At 36.7% G+C, this 20562-nt stretch overlaps 1 protein-coding gene across 12 annotated transcripts in view; it reads right to left on the bottom strand.

The window, feature by feature from the left end:
• Nucleotides 1-20562, bottom strand: part of LOC124186317 (zinc finger protein OZF-like) — a 79842-nt gene that overhangs the window by 37088 nt on the left and 22192 nt on the right. For 7 of the 12 annotated variants that reach the window (XR_006871625.1, XM_046577909.1, XM_046577908.1 and 4 more), the window contains one exon: nucleotides 9675-9896. The exons of 2 other annotated variants lie outside the window; for them this stretch is intronic. Coding sequence is in view for 7 of the 10 variants with exons in the window: in XM_046577909.1 (XP_046433865.1) it covers nucleotides 9675-9896 (222 nt within the window). In the remaining 3 variants the exon portion in view is untranslated. Of the gene's footprint in view, nucleotides 1-9674; nucleotides 9897-13746; nucleotides 13798-20562 lie in introns of those variants that run through there. 3 more of the 12 variants (XM_046577916.1, XM_046577915.1, XM_046577911.1) reach the window with 2 other exon arrangements.

Below are 20562 nucleotides of genomic sequence, written 5' to 3'. Positions count from 1 at the left end.
GATGAGTCATCCTAAGCACTTCCGCATTTCGAGCGTTTGCTTGCCAGTATATTTCTCGTGTTCGTTGAGCTCAGTCGTAGAAATTATATTATGCAGTGGAAAAGTGTTTTTTCTGTGATAAAAATATATTAAGTGAAGCAAATAGAGTGCTGAAAGCGCAGAGTATTGCAACTGTCACTGCTGCTAGTATGAAAAGAAACGATGAAAAACGATGATTTTGCTTAAAACAGTTGCTTGTGGTTGCACTACAGGTTGCCATGGTAACTGTGGTTGTAGAAAATTGCAAATTACCTGTTCTATTTTTTGTAAAGAATGCATGGGGAGTAATTGTGACAATGTACAAGAAGCTGATATTGCAGAAGACGACATTATTGAAGATATAGATGATGATATCGATATCCAGTTCGATAATATTATTGTTGAAATGTAGTAGCATCATTGTTCCAAACATTTGTTGTAATTGTCATGTATTTCTACATAATAAACGTAAAAAAAAACCTGTTTTAGTTGAGTAAAACACTATTTTTTTCAATAAAACGCGAACGAAAACAATATTCGTACAAGAGGGATGAAATGCGAAAAAAAGCCAGGTTCAAATAGCCACATCTCGGTCAATTTATATTCAAAAAAATATTTCAGCCGAGCATTTTGAAGGAAATTTAATCTACTTTTTTTTTTATCTTCAGCAATGCCTATACCTATCTCAACCCAAAAAAAAGATACAGGCGGAAAAGCAATAATACTCAAAAAAAATCGAAATTTCGGCTTTTTTGAAGTTTGTTTCGACTGTTTTGGCATGGAAATTTTTTTTTTTAATATTTCAAAAATACTAATCCGATAGGAAATTTAATTCTCTGCAAAAAGTTTTGTACACAATGTATCGAAATTTTGCTTTGTTTACGAGATATATTGAAAAAACCAAAAGAGGTGCCTTTTCACCTCTATCTTCAATTTCCACCCTCTAATTTAATAGCACTCCGCGGTTTTTTCTTCTTTTATAACCCATTGAACGATTCCTGTAATAAAAACCCGTGAACGTCTTAGTTCCTTTCTATATGACATAATCAATAGCTTAAAAATTAACGAATCGTTTTGAATGACCCTGTCGCTAGAGACAGTAAATAACGGTTTATTCGATATTTCTCTAACTGTTACAACAACTAATAGTGCAAAAATTAGCCTTGTCTTTTCTTTCCCTAGAAGGAGGCATTTTCTGGGTCCGAATATTTGTTTTTTTCGGAAAAATTATGACAAATAACCACCAGAACACTCGTCAACGTTAGTGCAAGTCCTGCCGATAGGGATAAATTTAGCCACTCATACTCGAGCTCGGTCTCTATAAGCTATGTGTGTCCTCCGCCAAGTCACTGATTTAGAGTGAGAGGGAATGCTTGTGGCTGTTGGTCTCTTTGTATGTATGACTTCAGCTCGGTGCACAGAGTGTACAGTCTATCCCTACGAGTCTATGGGGCCGCGTTGGACGCACGTCACTATTTGGCTGTCAAGCGAGACTACGGCGATACAGGATCGAGATTCGACCATGATCAATTCGATTGAACATAGCCAAAGCACAGCTATTACCTAGGGTGTATTCTGAGATATACTTGCAGTACTGCAAGTACTGGCAACCGCGTTCCGAAATCGCGCGACAGCTTACTGCCACCAGTCAGTGACGTCATGAAATTTGTGACGTTATTGACTGTGACTACTGCGGTTCGGGACATGAGGTACTTGAGAGATGTCCGAGTCCTCGGTGAAGTTGTACAGTAGCGTTCCGATTTTACTGCAACTGGCAACTCGAAATAAAAACGGTATGCAGTTCGCAGTTGACTGCGTGACGTCACGGTCGGCAATACTGGAAGTATATTTCGGAATACTCCCCTAGTTGCGTCACAAGATCGCGAGTCGTAATCGTGAGCCACAAAGTAAGAGAGAAGTAGACGCAACTCCAGAATACAAAGTTTGGCCAGATTTCAGCACAATGTTAGTAGTAACGATTTTTACCACGCATTGCGTCCGTGTTTGTTGGTTGTTCAAATATTATGATTATCGAGTGTTGACCAGTTGCTGACATCTGTCTGGTTCAGTCCCCTGACACTGGTAGATAAAAGTGGCACGCGAAATGTGCTTGCCGCACTGTGGCGCTAGCTATTCTATAAGAACTTCTCGTATATATATGTTGCACCGACGTCACAACAATAACAGCACGATGAGCACAATAATCGGAGCAGTCGGAGTGTTTAAGGCATGGAGACTAGAGTAATGGAGTGGACACAGCATAGGAGAATAAGTAGTAACGGCGTCCTCAAAAAACCGTCCTCCGATTAGTTCTCCGCTCTGCCACTAGCATCGCATGGGTTGAAAAGTTCGTAAATATAGTAATAAAATTAGTGACCGATCCGCGCTTGCGCAGTAGAATGAAAAGTGACGCACCTAAATGATAGTATATTGGAGGTTAAGGAGACTATTTTGGTTTTATCAGTGCTTGTGTCAAGTATTTTGTGCCGTGCTTTTCGTGTAAGAACAGTTGTGATTTGTGTCACAATCTCTATCAACAATTCAATTTCGAGTTTTCATCGTACGATTCGACGTTTTCTTATCTGAGTAAGGTAATTTCATTCGCTAATGTTTCAGCTTATTTTTATTCAACGAAATCTGATACACCCATTTTAATAAACATAATAAATTAATTAACACTGCACATTATAATAACAAAAAGTTTTACACATGTAAACATAAACACTGCACGAATTTTGCCACATTGGGGTTAGGAAATAAGTAGTAACAGTGTGTCTGATCTAAATATATATACAGGGTGTCCCAATTTAAAGTATGCATTACGTTTTCAGCCGAACTAACGTTTCAATTGGAAAATGTGTCCTACAAAAGTTGTTCGGTTCAGAGGGGGACACAGAAAGATTTTTTTTTTTGGTCCAGCATCATAATTGGTGATGCTGTGGAGGATGCACTAGTTTTTTTTAAATGGAATCATGCATTTTTCTTTCAACTAAAATATTCTTTATTCAAAAATCTACAATATTCTCAGAACATGTTTTTTTTCTAAATGAATAGTTCGTGAGATAGAACAAAAAAACAAATATTTCATTACTCCAAACTTTCTCTGTGATATGTGTGATATGTCGGAGCATCAGTGGGGTGACTACAGATGTTCAAAAATACCACCATCAAGAGCAATACATGCTCCCATTCGCTTTTCGAAGCTCTGCACCGTTTTCAAAAGGATTGCCTTTGGAATGGCTCTGCACGCATTAGTAATTCTATTCATCATGTCAGCCCTAGTCGTTGGAGGCTCCCGGTAAACAACATCTTTAAGGAATCCCCATAGGAAAAAATCAGGTGATGTGAGATCCGGCGATCTTGGTGGCCACTCAACTGGACCTCCTCGACCGATCCAATTACCACCGTAGGTAACTTGCAGATAATTCCTCACAATTCGGTGATAATGAAGAGGTGCTCCATCTTGTTAGAACCACATTCGTGCTCTTGTATCCAAGTCAACTTCTTCCAAAAGCTATTCTATTATATAGAAGAACTATTCGTTTAGAAAAAAACGTGTTCTGAGAAGATTGTAGATTTTTGAATAAAGAATATTTTAGTTGAAAGAAAAATGCATGATTCCATTTAAAAAAAACTAGTGCATCCTCCACAGCATCACCAATTATGATGCTGGACCAAAAAAAAAAAATCTTTCTGTGTCCCCCTCTGAACCGAACAACTTTTGTAGGACACATTTTCCAAATGAAACGTTAGTTCGGCTGAAAACGTAATGCATACTTTAAATTGGGACACCCTGTATATGACTACGATTTTTTTGATCGCAGCGCCGCCGTTTTAGGCCGGGATTTCGTGTACATTTCAGAAGCACGCTGTGTCCACTCCTTTACTCTAGTCTCCATGGTTTAAGGGGTGGCCGAGGTCATGTTGACCTGCCTCGCTCCTCGCTTTATATCGAAGATTCACACAGAACAGCCAGCGCTGCTGGTGGCGATTTCAAGAACTGCAGATTCCGAGACAAAATGCGTTTGCATTTATCGTATAGGAAAAGCAGGCCAGTGCCAAGGGGCTGGCCTGGTTTAAATATTTCGAATAACCGAAGAACACGAATGCGATGAGTGGAGGAAATCGGTACTACTAACTTTGCGCCAAAAATGGTCCCAATTTTTGCTGACACACAGGCTTGAGTTTTGTCTCCTACTCTCTTACTTCCTGTCATGAGCATTGGTATGTCAGACTGGCTGTCGAAATCGCAGGCTGAAGGGGCCGAGTTAATTTAGCCTAACCTTAAAGTGGCATTGACAATGTAATCTGGATAAGTTATATTCTAAAAGCACATCAACATTTTGACAATAAACTGAATGATCAGTTCTTCGCGATTGTAAACGTGACAAAAAGTCAATAAAACCATTTTGTGAACCGAATATCTCAAAAATTTTTGGCTAATGCCAAATTAGTTTTTATGACTTTTGCAAATATTGTGTACAGTGTTCCCTCCGAATAGGGCCGCTCGATGGCGGTGAAGGGAATATGATTCTTGGAAATTACTTCCCACTACCAATACGCTCACTGCGTAATCTAAACTATCGTAATTCGTCGACCGTTGCGCCGTCTCTCGGGCGAATGGCGACAACGTTTAGATGCGCAGCTGACTGGGATTTTCGGTTATGTAATAGGCTCTGGTATGATTATTCAATTAAATTACGAATGGTATTACGAAAGTGAGCTTGACTTACGTAGAATGTAGCTTGCAAAGTATCGATCTCGATTTTTTTCGTGGAAAATCCATATGGAAAGGTAAGTAGATCGACTAAATAATGAAATTAATGAGGCTATCATTCTGGATCTGTGTGCCAGATTATGTATCTGGCATAATGTCTTCACGAAATTTTTCAAGTAAGTATAGGAAAAAAACTATTTGAGAGTTACCACGTCACAAATGTACAAGAAATCATAAATTCAGATGGTCAACGAGTCGTTAACGGAAAAGTGGTACCGCAAATTAGGGTAAATAATTCCCCGTACGACGTAAAAATAAAGGTATTTATAATGGAACCAAAATTGTATTATATTAAGATTTGATGTAAACAAAACTAAATAATGAATTTTTACAGTTAATCGTGTATTTGTATAAACATTCAAACTTGTTTAAACAAATATACGGGATGGATAAGAATGTACAGAAAAAATACGGATTCTAAAGGAATACGTATTTTAAACGTAGGTTCTAGATGTATCACAATTCGACTTGTCTGTTGCACTAATGAATGAATGTTTATTCTTTGGATTACAAAGAAGCATGATATATGCTATTAATACTATAGCAATAGCATAATGTTATTCTTCATTAAGAAGATAAGTTTTTTTTGGTGATTTTGTTTGTGGTTTCAAAGTAATAAAGTACTTTATATTTTTTTTATGTACAGTGTGTTGCTTTTTGAGGTATGGTAGGAAAAATAATCAATTTTTTTTTAGCTTAACGAAGATCGCACGATATTAACAACTACCTGTGACTGCAAGGCCGGTTTATCGGTTTCGTGCAGTCATGATTTTCGAATTTTTTAGCGATTTTAATAAATAACACTGAGGATTCGGGATTCACGAGCTAACGAACCTCGAGACCTCGAGCATCCGCTAAGTTTGCAATTTAGTCACAAGGGCCGCGCCACACGATTTGCGCAATGAGCGTATAGGTCAGACACGAAAAGACCAGACCGCCAGCTGCACCTCTGAATAGGACCGCGGGTCATTCGCATCAATTACGTTTTGTTTTTGAGGTAACCGTTTTTTGTTTTTCTTGATTGTTGGTAAGTGTAAAATATGGAACAAAACGAGAACCCTCTATTATTCGAACTTCGGGTTTATTTATTTATATTTTTTGTTATTGCGCGTGCGTTTTTGCTATTTTATTACATGGTACATATGTATCTATTTGAAACGCGGCACGAAATTCTGAGATTTATATGCACGTCGAAAGACCGCGCGCAATTACAATGTTGCAAACTAAGCGTTTGGTCAAACGTGTTCAAGCTTGATTTGCCTGTCAGCGGATAAGTGGTCTCGCATACTCATTCATACCAGTAGTTTAATTTGACTCCAGGAAAACTCAGTTGAATGTATAGTTGATATATAGTATAACATATTTTTTCGGATATTTTTTTGTGCTGAAAATCGTGTCACCTAACATTACTGTTCTATTATACGAACTAGGCCAGGTCCCGATTGGTATGGATAATCGAGGTCTACTGTATTATCAAAGTTCGATCTCTTTCGTATTGAACTCACGAAAAGTATTAATTCGTTTCAATGTTACTTGTATTTTCATTTATTCATACAACAAAAATGATTTGGACTGAGAAAAAAGATGTAAAATTACTTGCATTCCCTGATGTGCAAATTTCAACGTCAGGGTTATCACAATTATTTGTCAGTAAAATAACTTAAGGTATTTAATGTGATTCTGATTCTATCGCTATATCAATGTATAAAATCCTTTGTCTGTGTGTCAGTTTGTTATTGATAAACTCCAGAACCAGTGGACTGATTTACATGAAACTTGCATCAAATTCTTCCTCAGGTCTGCTCGAGTTCCATAGCTTGAATAGATTATACAGAGGTAATCGTCCAGACTCGAAAAGAGAAAGCAACAGGAGATGCACTCGAGCAAGGATTAGGAGAAACTGCCCTATTCGGAGAGAATACTGTATTAATTTTCGTCATCTTTGGTGATATAAGATAAGTGTTGGTCAAAAATCACTTTTTCTAATTTTAACGAATCTTTAAGTGTTCGAACCACTAGAATCCGTAGTGCAGATTTTCAAAGAAATATCAGTCTGAAGGTTGGTCTGGCGGTCTGCCCGATGAACTTCCACGATGATCTCAAAAACGGCTCAATGAAAAAATCGGAATCTCACAGGATTTTAGAAGCAAATGATGGGCATCAAAAATTGCCACGTCTCGTTTAACCCTTTGCACTCGAGAGGCGGTTCTCGATCACCACTAGTCTTGACGGGGTGATTCATATATGTGGAAAATCGTCTGGTGTTGCTGGTTCGCCCGAGCGAAAAGGGCCTTGAGTGCAAAGGGTTAATTTGAACTTCCGGTTCTACAGGAAATGAATCTATTTTCAATCTTTTAGCGACAAACCTATACTTTTGCCTCTATATTACTTTTTCTAAATGAATAATTATGTTTTTCCGAGTTTGTTTATGTATTTAAAAAAATATATACTTTTTGTTGTTCAAAAAAAATATTTTTTTTTTACAATACTTTTTCATTTGGTTGCCAAATCCTGTCAGTTTTAGATTTTTCATCTAGCCGTTTTCGAGATCATCGCAGAAGTTTGTCGGACTGACTGACTCTTTCCTTTTCATCGTAATGAAATTTTCTTTACGTAGAAACAAATCTTGACAAATTACAATTATCGTTGATGAGCTACAAGTTCTGCAAAAGAAATATTTCAAAGTAAGTTCGGATTGTGTTGTACCATTGCCGAAGTTTTCATGAACAATCGTATACATTATAATATGCTTGAAAAAATTCAATTATAGTGTAAATAATATTATAAAGAACATCTTTTTAAAGTCCTGTTGAAGTGGACCAGCGACTGACTCAACATTACCATTGTATTGTCTCAGATCGAGCAGTGAGGTAGATACAAGGCCGGACGCACATTATACATACTCTTTGGTAGGCTGTAGCTCTACCGAAACGTCGTTTGAATAAATTAATTCTGAAATGACCTAACGCGACGAATTATCCCGATTACTTAAATCAGCAAAGGTCACGAATTTCTACATATATTATACATTCTCACATACGGACATTGGATCGGAGCTGTGTATCGACTGAGAACTATGAGCTTAATTTGTTTCAATGGTTTCTGTAGAACACATCAAAATTGACCACAAATATTTTTGAGAAAGGCAACTCTATGAGGTTGCCGCAGGTATACTATGGATATCTCAGGGAGTACTGAAAAACATTATCATTATTCGTCGGATAACAAAATGTTTTTGCAAACATGATCGAACTTTTTTAGATGACCGCTATAAAATTTTCCATAGCTACAACTTGAAATTTTTCATCCTGTGAATGTTCTAGAATGTCAGAATTCAGTAATGACCTTATCCTATAAACGATTTCTCATCAGTCCGTAGAATAAACTGATGAGTTGGTTCAACACATATGTCTTTATTTGCTTGGTTCGTTTTCAGATTATAGAGGTTATGTCATGTAAAAATCGGGGTCAAAATATTACTCAACCCGAAAACATTGAGCTCTGTCACCATTTTGCTGTAACACTGGTCATAAAATTTCAGAATAAGGCTCCAAAATCCGCTGTTAATTGCAATGATGTACGATCTGACGGTCAAGAAAATACTGTTTATCTTTCGACTTCATAGTACTAAAAATGTGTGCAAAATTCCATTGCTTTGCTGATCAACTTACGATGTGTAATTCGCTACATGACGTTGTTTAGCCTGTTTTATACCAGAGGACAAAATATATGACAGATCATAATATACTGCGTTCACGGAGAGAACAATACTTCCCGAACGTCCCAATTTCTGGCTAGCACCTGGCTACAGATAGCAGGAGAGCTGCGTAGACAAATTCTAACGCAACATTTCGAAGGTTTGAACAGTAGTCATCGAGGAAAAAAGGTCATTGTATAGTGGTAAAGAAATATATCTGTAAAATAAGTACCACGCAATGTTCAAATTATTTTATCGATTTCAATGTACACAATTTAAAATGTATACTGAGTTCCTTACATACGATAATTTAGCGTACGGCTCAGAGTACCGCGCTTCTCTTCTCCCACTCGACCTCCACTCCACCGACCTGCGCGATGGTGTGTCGTTCTCTCCGTGAATACGGTATATATAGGTAGAATACAACTAAACATCGATCATCCGAATCAATTGGCATCGGGCCTAATTCTAATTAGCAAGATATCGGATAATGGAATAGTAATGTAGCATGAATCAGTACTGCATGATATGGAACATTAAAAGCATATCACGCATGTATAATTTTGTGTATTTTTTACTCACAACGTGTTGCTTTAAACCACAGTACGTCATTCTAACTATCTTTAGACGTAAAATGAATTACAATATCGTTGGCTTCGATATAAGATTGTAAATTTATCTTCTCGGGTATTTTTTTTCTATAAGGGTGTCTATTCTACGTGGAGAGGGTATGCTGCAGTAAGAGCGCCACAAACCATGAATATAGAAAATACCAGGACAGAGTCTAAATTCGTATGATTCGTGAGGAGCGGTATAAAGCCATTCCGGCAAGGGTGACGAAACGTACCTACTTTTAACTGGCCCGCTTATTGATCATGCGCAGTACTGTATAAACGAGTCCACAGACAACTTGTATATTCTATTTATCCTCGCTTGGAATTGTAACTTTCATAGGTTAGGCGACTTATTTTTAGAACACTGCGATTGCGCACGTAAGCGGCCAATCAAAAATGGGCACACTTTACCCCCTAGTATTTGCCATGTCCGTGTATGTTGTGGGCTTGAAGACTTGTGTTGTAAATATTGCTTACAGGATTCCTCATCTCTGACACTGATGACTAATGTGATCAGCATGAAACAATTGTAAAACAAACAATGTCATAGTCAGCGAAAGTATATTACCTGTCGCTGATCGTTGTAGCTGGAACCGCTCTGCTCTGTTTGTGTGAAGCTATTAGTTTGTTCGGTCTGCGTAAACATAGAACACTTGACTGGTTGTCCTATTTGTTGAGTTTGATGATTTGGAATTTTAATCAGACTTCGTTGATACCTGTGTTCCTGTTGCTGCAGATGACGATGCTTTTCGGCTGATTCGACCAGGAGCGGGTCCTTTTTTATTAGATGCTGCACAATCCCATTTAAAATATTCAATTCATGTGTAAACGTAAAGTATGAAATCAATGAGCATGAGATTATTGAAAAGTAAATAATAGCTTACACTGAGAGTTTCCCGTGAAGGGTCCTGACGTAAACGATTTTGCACCGGCAGATAGGCAACTGAAGTATCTTACACGTTATAAGTATGCGAGTATATCAGATCTAACTTCGGTAACCTATCTACCGGCGAGAGATTATTTGCATCGGGACCCTTCGCCGAAAACTCCCGGTATAAGAGGAAATTGGTAGTAATTGCCCAGTGGCATTGCTATACACCCACAATGCTTAGGAGATTAAGATTCGTAACGTTATTTAATTTGTTTGTAAAGACTGCTGTCGAAAACTTGAAGATTTTTCAACTTGAAAAAGTTTCAAGTCTGGAATGTTAGTTTGTTGAAAATTATTGTGAAGAACTTCAACTTTGCCATTGCTTGAGCCTGACCAGCTGAACGTCAGGTAAACATTTATACGTGACATTAGCGACGGACACTCAACATTTTTAGTTCACAGCGCCGTGACTGTCACTGCTTATATTTGCACTCCGAGTTTAAACGGGGCTAGAGTTGAAGCAACGGTCACAAATCTTGCAGCCTAAATATTAAGTCGAATCTAAATTCACAATCGACTGGGCTGGATAAGCGATTTAAGAATAAAACCGAACGTTTTCGTACAGAAGAGTGTTGTAAGTTTATTTGAGAAAGCCCAAAATTAATCAGTTTAACGGTTTCGAGATGGTACATAGTTTGAAGCAAACTGGCTGTTTCGGCAAAGTAACAAAGTTGTGAGTTCAAGTTTAAGTATTGTCTCGTACTCATTACATTCTCGTTTCATTCGCCATTTAAGAACGTACTCATCTACGTACACATACATGTCAACACGGATTCTGAAACAGCTAATTCGTTCCCTGGTTGATTACTTTGTCAATGGAGTCCGCTCGCAGCGCCACCAACGGCCGACCGCAAACCCATTTGAATTTTGTATTGTTAGGTTATGTTATGTTTATGAAGATCGTGCCTGTTTTACGACCGGTCAGCGATAGCGCTGCGGGCTGACTTCATTACCAACGTAATCGGCTCGGCCGAAAAATTAGCAGTGCGTGAGTCACTGTTCCTGTGTATACTGCACTGAAATTGGTCAAACTTTATGGTTTTGGAGTATTAAAAATTTTTTTATTGAATAAAATTACTGTGAAACGACTGATAACATGAATTGGTTAATGAAAATTTATAAGTTTGAAAATCGTTTCGTAACCCAAATTTATCTTCGCTTTACGATTAGTCACAGTGCCCAACCTGTAGCTTAAATTTTTTTTGTTTCTTTGAAAAACTTGGGTATTATGACGGTACAAGAAAAAATTTAAATAACTTAAATAAAAGTGGTACACGTGAGTTTAAACGCTTTGAATCTAGTTTCATCTTGTCATTTAAAATACATCGTAGACTGACAAAAATGGTATTTTCAAATATTGAAAAGCTGGGTAATTTTTTTTTAGATTGAGGTACAATCAGAAATCAAAGTTGTACAAACAAGTACAAGTAATTCCGAATACACTGTCGTTTCCCAATGTTCAATATCGTTAAAATTGAGAAAGTTTAAATTTCGAAATTTAGAAAAACCTTGTAATTATTTTGGACTAAGGTACAATAACAAATCAAAGTGGTACAACCGACAATATGAATATAGGAGCGAAGTTTTGATGATTCAACATTGGCGGCATATGACTACTCAAATGCCCCCAACCATAACACGAAGTATTCAGATACTGATGTTAACGATTTCCGAAAATAACAACTGAAAGGTGTTTCATCTCAAACAAAAGTTATGTCACAAGTTCTTTAAGAAACTAGTGAGCATTTTGAGCAAGTGATGTTTGATAACAAATTCGATACCTTTCAGTATCATTTATTTGTATCATTACTATCAAAGGAGTGTATCGACAAATTCGTGAACATTAGCCCTATTCGCCGTTTGATTTGCTGGGGGGCGGGGGTGGAGGTAGCATGTGGAAAGATTAGAAAACAAAAAAGTCACAACATCAAAATCTCGAAGATACAACCGCAATAATCTATTTCGTAGAATTTTGAAAATGCAGAAAGACTAAATGTAAAACAGTAAAAATGTTGGAAGGTCAAAGTATAGAAAGAATAAATATAGCCTCGTCAGAATTAATAAGAATATAGTAGAATTCTGGCAATTCTAAATGTTTTGGTTTTCTGTACTTTACCTTAGTGCATCTTCGCGTTTTTTTCATTTCGACATTCGACATTTACAAAAATAAAGAAAATATATTTCCGGTTTTTTTTTAAGGTTTAATATAGTAACCCATCTAGGTTTCAATCTTTTTACATTTTTGACGGTAACCATTGATCAACTAAGATCCTCGTATTTTCAGAGTTTATACTAACTCACCCTGCATAGACAATTTATCGTATCTCCGAAATTACATGACAGTTTATTTTATGAAATATACATGAACAAGAGTCCCGGTCTGTGCGACACTACCTCTAAAATTGAAACGAAATCAAATGTACCATTTCTGGATAACTACTAAGTGTTGAAGATGATATGGAATTTTGATTGTGCAACCAATTGCAAAATAGAAATTTCAAAATTTCGAAACTTGGGGGGCTGCTTTAAAATTTTTATTCGAAAATATCATCGTTCGAGTGCTTGTGCAATCCAAAATTTTGGTTGTGCAAACAAATGCAAACGATGTGCACACGATAGCAAAAGAAAAATTCGAAACTTGGAGGGCTATCGTAAAGTTAGCCCCCCAAAACTTTATTTGAAAATTTTGAGAAATACGTACTGGTGCAAACGAAAATTTTGTCTATGCATACATGTGCAAATGATGTGCAATCGATAGCAAAACAACAAATATATAATTTCGAAATTTGGAAGACAACTTCACACTGGTCGTTTATTTACAGAAAACTTCCTGTCACACAGACAGCATGTTAGACGTTTATTTGGGATCCATCTTGAAAGAGCTAGGTTCTATTGAAGCCGAAAACTCGAAATCTCGAAGCATTATTGACATTTTATTCGCGCGCCAATTGGACGGGCAGGTTGGTTACTATTTTTTCTTGGACTTGGCAGTCAATGCAGTGACACTTTGTATATGCGTAACAGTTTGTACAAGGGAAGGAAGAAATTAGTATCATCGATAATTAAGATGCTAAGTGCTGCGCGATCCAAATGCAATCATGGCAGGTAGAGGATAGTGAATGTTACGAAATCTTCAGAAGATTATTGCGTGGGATGTCTTGCATTAGAGAAATACGAAAAAAATTTACGCTAGTGAAAAGTTTTATTTGGACATGAGATTTTCATAACTTAGTAGAGGGAAGTAATGCACGACTATTCAATAATCAACACATTGTTTATGTGATGGATTCGTGACCAGGGGAGTAGATAGGGAGATAATTCGTCGATGCTGGTCAAAGTGTGACACTGTTTATTGATTTACGATGTTTCGGCTAAGCCCCGCCGACCGTCTTCAGGCTACAAATTTTTTTTATAAATGTTTAGAAGGACATTCTTATTTGTTTTGACTAGTTTGTTTAGAAATTATGTTACTGGACAACAGTTCCTTATATGCGTTGGCATAAAGCCATTTAAATATATAATATACAATATATACAAAAACAACGTGTCACAGCGACAATTTTAAGGTTTTGTGCATTAGAAATCCAGTGGAATTAAATAAAAATGCATAATACAAGACAGAATTACATATTAGGAAGTTCGAAACATAGATTACAGATGAAAAGGTTAAATTAAAATAAGATCGAACAGTTTTTAACGGATTACTCACAAAATATGCCAACCAGTCCCAGCCTAGGTGCTGTAGCATTGACATTTTGGACGGAAGTGATTCTAGCGGATAGATGGATAGGTTATATAGTCGATATTGATTTCATCGTTGATATTGATTTACATACTAATGACCCGCCAAGTTTTGAAAATGTTTACATAATATTTGAGTAAAGATGGCTAAGGTACTGAATGTCACTGCGGTTATTAACAGTATTATCTTTGTTCTTAAAAATATACATCATTTCCTTAATGTTACGTTTATACCAATGAGGTTCGGTAGTTAAGGTTGTGGTGTTTATGAAATCAAATTGATGTCCATGTTCCAAAATGTGTGAAGCTAGAGCACATCCATCTATACCGTGGCATTTTATGTTAGATAGATGGCCAGATATCCTATATTTTAAATGTTGGGACGATTGTCCAACATAACTTTTGTTACACTCTATTTTGCAAATTTTATTAATTTTATCAAGGTTTGGAGTTACAGATTTCAAGTGAGAGAACAGAATATTCGTAGTATTGTTTGTTTTAAAACTGACGTTGATACCCTCAGATTCAAAAGCTTTTTTATTTTGCTAGATAGGCCTTTAACGTAAGGAATTGAAGTGATAATTTTATCTTTGTCTTTTTTTGAACTAGTTATGTCATTATTCAAGTCAATAGAGTTATACATTTTATCTAGTCTGTATTTTTTACTCTCATTAATGAAATTTAAAGGATAACCATTGATTGTTAAAGTTCTATCGACAAGTTTTAAATATGTTTGTCGGAATTGAGGATATGATATTTCAAGACAGCGATCCTGCAAAGCCACTGATTTTTTATATTTAATTGGATGTTCAGAAAGATAGTTAATGTACCTCCCAGACCAAGTTGGTTTATGGTGTCAGTATAGAATTACTTTATTTAGGCGAGTATGAAAATTGTTGAATTTCTTTACCATGGTGTTCAAATTATCTTTATGTATACATGTTATAATGTCATCTACGTAGCGATGGTAAAAAGAAAGACCGAAGGGAAGCTGTGCAATAATTTTTTGTTCAACGTGTTCTAATACTAAAGGACCCCGCACGTTTCTTATGGAAAGTGGCCCTTGGTGAAATTTCCTGAAATTGATATATATTATTCTATTCGAGCTCCTGATCAAAAGTCTCCGTGGGCACAAAGTGTAATAATGGACAGATTTCGAGATATCAGGGGTAGAAAGTGAAGTTCGGCATAACCTCCAATGTAGAAATCGTTGGCCATAGAATGGCTTTATGTTTGTGACGGACAGGGAGTTTTCGACGACTGGGTTAATGGGCGAGCCCATTGCAACGCCATATATGTATCTGTTGGTAAAAATTATCTTGATAAACAAAATAACATGAGGCTAGGCACAGTTTAGTGGCTTCCAGGAACTCTTTTTTGTTGATATCAGTGTGTGATTTTAAATTTGGCCAATTTTTACTAATTATAGCTATTGCTAGTTTCGTTGGAATGTTAGTAAATAGTGATTTTACATGTAGGAATATCAGTATATGGTCTTTAGGTATAGATGTATTTTTAATTTTTTCTATGACGGACCATGTTTCTTTAATATAATACTTTGATTTCCCAATAATGTTGGACAGAACACTAGAACAAAATTTTGACATTTTGTAAGTAGGTGAGTTGACATTAGAAACAATTGGTCTGCGAGGTACATTGATTTTGTGAATTTTAGGTTGAAAATACATTTTTCGAGGAAGAGCATTATAAATTTTGAGATTTTTAGCAATATTAGAATCTGTGAATTATTTTTTTTTGTTGCCATAGGCTTATCTGATCGTTGACTTGTTTTTGTACCTTGTTGGTGGGATCACAAGAGATAAGTTTATACATTGTTGTATCATTGAGGATATCTTGACATTTTTCGTTGTAGTCATCTTTGTTCGTGAGAACTATCATATTGCCTTTATCTGCGTTTGTAATCACTAGATTATCATGGTTTTTAAGGAACTCTTTAGTTTGTTTTACTTTGGCAATTTTTTGATTCTCTAATTCACAACTTTTTTCATTAATCCTGTTACCAATGAGTCTCGTGATGTTAGATCTAACTTTATCTTTCGTATTTCCATCTTTAGTAATGAGAGCTAATTCGACGCTACTTATAATATCATCTACAGGTAAGTCTTCATTTTTATATGTAAGTCCAGGTTTTGGACCCAGAGATAACGTTTCCTTAATATCGTCAGGTAAATTAATGTTTGATAGATTGACTAGCCATTTCTCAGGAAAACACACTTTTGGAGCTTGTCTTATTTTTAATTTGTTTAGTTTTTTGATATTGTCAGATTTAATTGCTTTGAAAAGTTTTTCAGCTTTCTCAATGTCGAGGTTAAATCTTTTGTATTCTACATCGGTAAAATTAGTTGATAGAAAGGCTGAGATGTTGTTATTTAGTTCCTTAGTCAAAAATTCTTCTTGGCGATAATAGTTCCTAATTTCAAGAGATAGCGATTTGTGTTGGAGATTGCGTAAGGCTCTAGTGAATATTTTTTCCTTCGACAAATGGTCCAAATATTTATTTTAAATTGTAAAAATTTTGATATAATTCCTAATTGACGGCATTTAAGAAACAAAACTTTACGGTTTTTTGTATGAGCTAGTTTCTTTCTGCAATTCCAGATCTTCTTTGTCCTTGAGTAGTCTATTGAAATTGAAGATCTCGTGTTTTGAAATGTAGTACGAAGCCTAGTCATGGTGGTTCGAGACGTCCACGTAGCGGTTCGATTTTTTTCAAATCAAATTTTGTGAGTAATCCGTTAAAAACTGTTCGATCTTATTTTAATTTAACCTTTTCATCTGTGATGTATGTTTCAAACTTCCTCATTCGTAATTCTATCTTATATTATGCATTTTTAATTAATTCCACTGGATTTCTAGTGCACAAAACCTTAAAATTGTCACTTTGACACGTTGTTTTTGTATATATTTTATATTAATTTAAATGACTTTATGCCAACGCATATAAGGAACTATTGTCCAGTGATATAGTTTCTAAACAAGCTGGTCAAAACAAATAAGAATATCCTTCTAAGCATTTATAAAAAAAATTTTGTAGTCTGAAGATGGTCGGTGGGGCCCGGCCGAAACATCGTAAATCAATAAACAATATCACACTTTGACCAGCATCAACGAATTATCTCCCTAAAGGATTATTTATTTACGAATGATGAATTTTTTGTGGTAGCAAAAAATGTGAACAAAGAACACCGGCGACAGCGCGGGATGATATGGTACTAATAATCTCCAAATCACTTGGTAACGGTTACATTTGAATTTGATAGCATTACTTACTTTATAGAGTGAAGGGTTTATGATAGACGTCGTTGTATGTACATATTGTACGTACAGTAAAATGCACGAATGCCGTAATTTTCCGGCTGACTTATTTTCGGTCCGAAACAAAATGCGAGTTCGATTCTATATGAATTATGTAACAGTCCATTCCATGTCCTCACGTCGTCAGCTGCATCGCTAGTTATTGTCACATAACTCATATAGAATCGAACTCGCATTTTGTTTCTGACCGTATACAAGGTAGCCACAAGTGTATGGCATTAATGAATATTACTGTACGTCTTGCACTATTCAGAATATTTTTTATTTTCAGTAATAGAGTCATTACAAGTAAAACCTGACTATGATTTAATGTCCATCGAATACCTGTAATTATTTTTGTCACACACTCCAATTTTCCCAAGTTCCCCCACGATCACACAATTCACTAATATTTCGTCAATTCTCAAGATCAAAGTCTTTGCACTCTCACACGACTTTCATAATAGCCAAGAGTCGTTGAGGAAGCAAAGATTCATCCAAGAGCACAAAGATTGACGTCGCAGTTGTGGGGCTGCGAAACAGTCTCGGCCTCATTGATGCCTTTAGACTTGCTCCGCAGCCATTTGAAACCCAGGATTGTCATTTCTCACAAACACTCCGAAACACATTGTCCTATCGGACAGAGGATAATCTACTGCGAACTTCAATTTAAAGTTTTGCATTCTCTGACGTAGTCACGATCGACTTTAGCGTCGTAGGAATGTAAAACTGCGACTCGTTCAATCTTAAAATCGTCAACAGGAAGCCTTGTTAACTCATTATCGCAATGGATAACTGAATTTGATGACAGTCCTACTCTCAATTACTTAATTATTGTCTCAGTTGGTTGTACAAAATTCAATTTTACATTATTTTCGACATTTCCTAATATTTAGGTTATTTTGTCAAGTAATCTTTGAGGTTAAGGAAGGCCGTGACGGGTTACGGTGCACGACTTGTACACGAATCGTAACTCCGGTTACCTGCTTTCGGAACACGGATTGTTCCGCTTTTGGAAAAACTCACAGTGTATGAGGCACATGTATTCTATCTGGGCAGGAAAATATTTTGGTTATTCATACAAAACATGTATATTTGAAAAATCTTTGTTTCCAAAATCTGCTCGAGTAATTCCATTTTCGAATTCTGTGAAACGCCCCATCTCTGAACAGTGTAGTAAAACAATATAGACGCATGCGCACAGTTGAAATGCTATATTTTACACACTAGAGCTTCTTAGCAGCATGCGCATTTTTCGAAAATTTAATTTCACGCAGACTCATTGCGCGTACGTTAATTAACCATCATTTTATTCATTGCCAGTGGCACCTGAGTTGCTCCTCAATTAAACTTTTGTTTACAGATATTGGAAAAAAGCGTGTCACACTTGCAGAGGGGTGATATTTGACTGGTTCGATTACAGCACTCGTCTTGGTTCATGGTGTGTTCAAACTAATATTCATGCGATTGCAGTACTCGTATTCGTGTAAATGCAGCACTCGCCTTTTCATGCTGGAAACCTCATAATCATCGGTAATCGCCTACTTTCCGCACTCGTAACACAATATGCTATTGTTTCACGTGTTCCAGCAAATTTTAATATTCCAATGTAAAAATCATTTAAAACTGTATTTATACATTACAGAAGCATAGCTTTTTCGTAGAATAATGTTTTGAAATATTCAAAAACTTGCTGTATGGGGAGTTAATCAACGCTTAAATTGAGAGTGAGCTATGCACAAACGCATAAAGCTGAAGTTAGCATCGGGGCCCCGAACTCCCTATTCCTTCCTGGGCCAGTCTCTGCGGTTGCCTGCTAACTTCAGCTTCATCACAAATACGGGCATTGCTCACCGCGCATTGTGATGCATGCTATTTGTTCCAACACCTCTGAAAAAAAAGATTCATTTGAGGCGCAACAAAGGTGCAACTGACAGCGGATAAGATTGGAATTAGGTAACTTATGCTCAATAACACAGTGCGTACAATTGAGTTGATCGAAGGGACACATACTACAAAGAAAGTCGTTTTACTACACTATACGAAATTAGAGTACTTTACGCATCCTCTGCAGGCTTTTCGAATATAAGACTTGCCAAGCGGGGCAGTGGCACTTAGAGAGTGCCACTTGGTTTCATGGTAGTTTTTCCTTATTTTTTCTGGAAATAAAGTAATAACCCCCTATGCCAAGTTTAATCAAAATCCGTTCGGTAGATTTAATGTGCCCTTGAAAGATTTAAAGTGTAGTAGCCACAAAGCATAGGCCAATAGCGTAACGAATATGCGTATTACTCGTGTATTCAGCTCATAGTCAAGTGGACCCCCCCCCCCCCCCCCCATCTCCGTATTTGGTTGTACCGGACAAAAACAAGGCTGAGGTAATGTTGGCATCTAATATAAGCTCATTGAACAACACACTGCGTCGGTTCAGTACACCGGTGCTGGAACTAACCTTACACTGACGCGCTAAAACAAGAGGGGTCAGCACCAAGGTGCCTCCGGATAATCGCCATGGCGCTTTAGTCAGATGCAGCGTATGTTATTCAATAGATGCCAGTGCTGCCAATCTTATTTTTGATTCGCTAAATTTAATCGAGAGGGGAGTAGCAGAATCGACTTTACACGGAAATGCCAACACCATGTGTTAGGGTTTTCAACGTAACTGGATAGTTTGTTACGTGTAGACGCACAGAAATACAACCAAGATTATTTGCTTGTTAAAGGTAAGCTATGGCCCATAAGCTGAGCAAATGATTCGTGTGTCACACGAATTTTGTTGGAGAGAAAATTATGGTTTATAAAAATACATTTCTGTTGCATATGGATCAAAAGGCTAGTTGCTAGATTGTAATGCACTAGAAAGAGCGTAACAGTCCTCGTTCGACTAGCGTCGATCAAAACTATTCGTGAAATTTATACTCTTTAAATTTGTCTCTGATACTTGTCGCATTCGAGCGTTATGAAGACGTCTTATAAATTTGACACTATTCAGTTAAACCACGGAACGTGGTAAATCTTTCGCAGTTAGCATAAGGTTAGCAAAACGCAAAATCGATGGGACTTTGAATTAATGTAATGATCGTTGTCCATAACTTAACGGTAGTTTTATTTGAAGTGTTTGAATTATCCACGACCCACTTTCTTTATTCGGCATGATTAAACTTTTCAAATCTATGTGAAATTTTGTCTCTCAACCTTAATAGCAATGTAGTATGGTAAATCTTTGTGAGCGGTCATTGAATGTATTACGTATATTTTCGTTAACGTTTCGGCCCGGGTAGGGGCCCTCCTCAGAACGATCAATTTTTTATTTAACTGTCAAGAACATAAATTCTAAAAAATTAGCCAGAATGAAGGCGAACAGGTATAGCAAAATATATAGCAAAATTTTTTTTTATACCTGTTCGCCTTCACTCTGGGTCACATGTGATCCGTCCAGTAGTTGTTGTTTACCAGTTGGTTCAAACGG

The sequence above is a fragment of the Neodiprion fabricii genome, chromosome 7 (genome assembly GCF_021155785.1).
Source record: "Neodiprion fabricii isolate iyNeoFabr1 chromosome 7, iyNeoFabr1.1, whole genome shotgun sequence".
NCBI classification, from domain to species: domain Eukaryota; kingdom Metazoa; phylum Arthropoda; class Insecta; order Hymenoptera; family Diprionidae; genus Neodiprion; species Neodiprion fabricii.
This window is presented reverse-complemented; position numbering and strand designations above follow the sequence as displayed.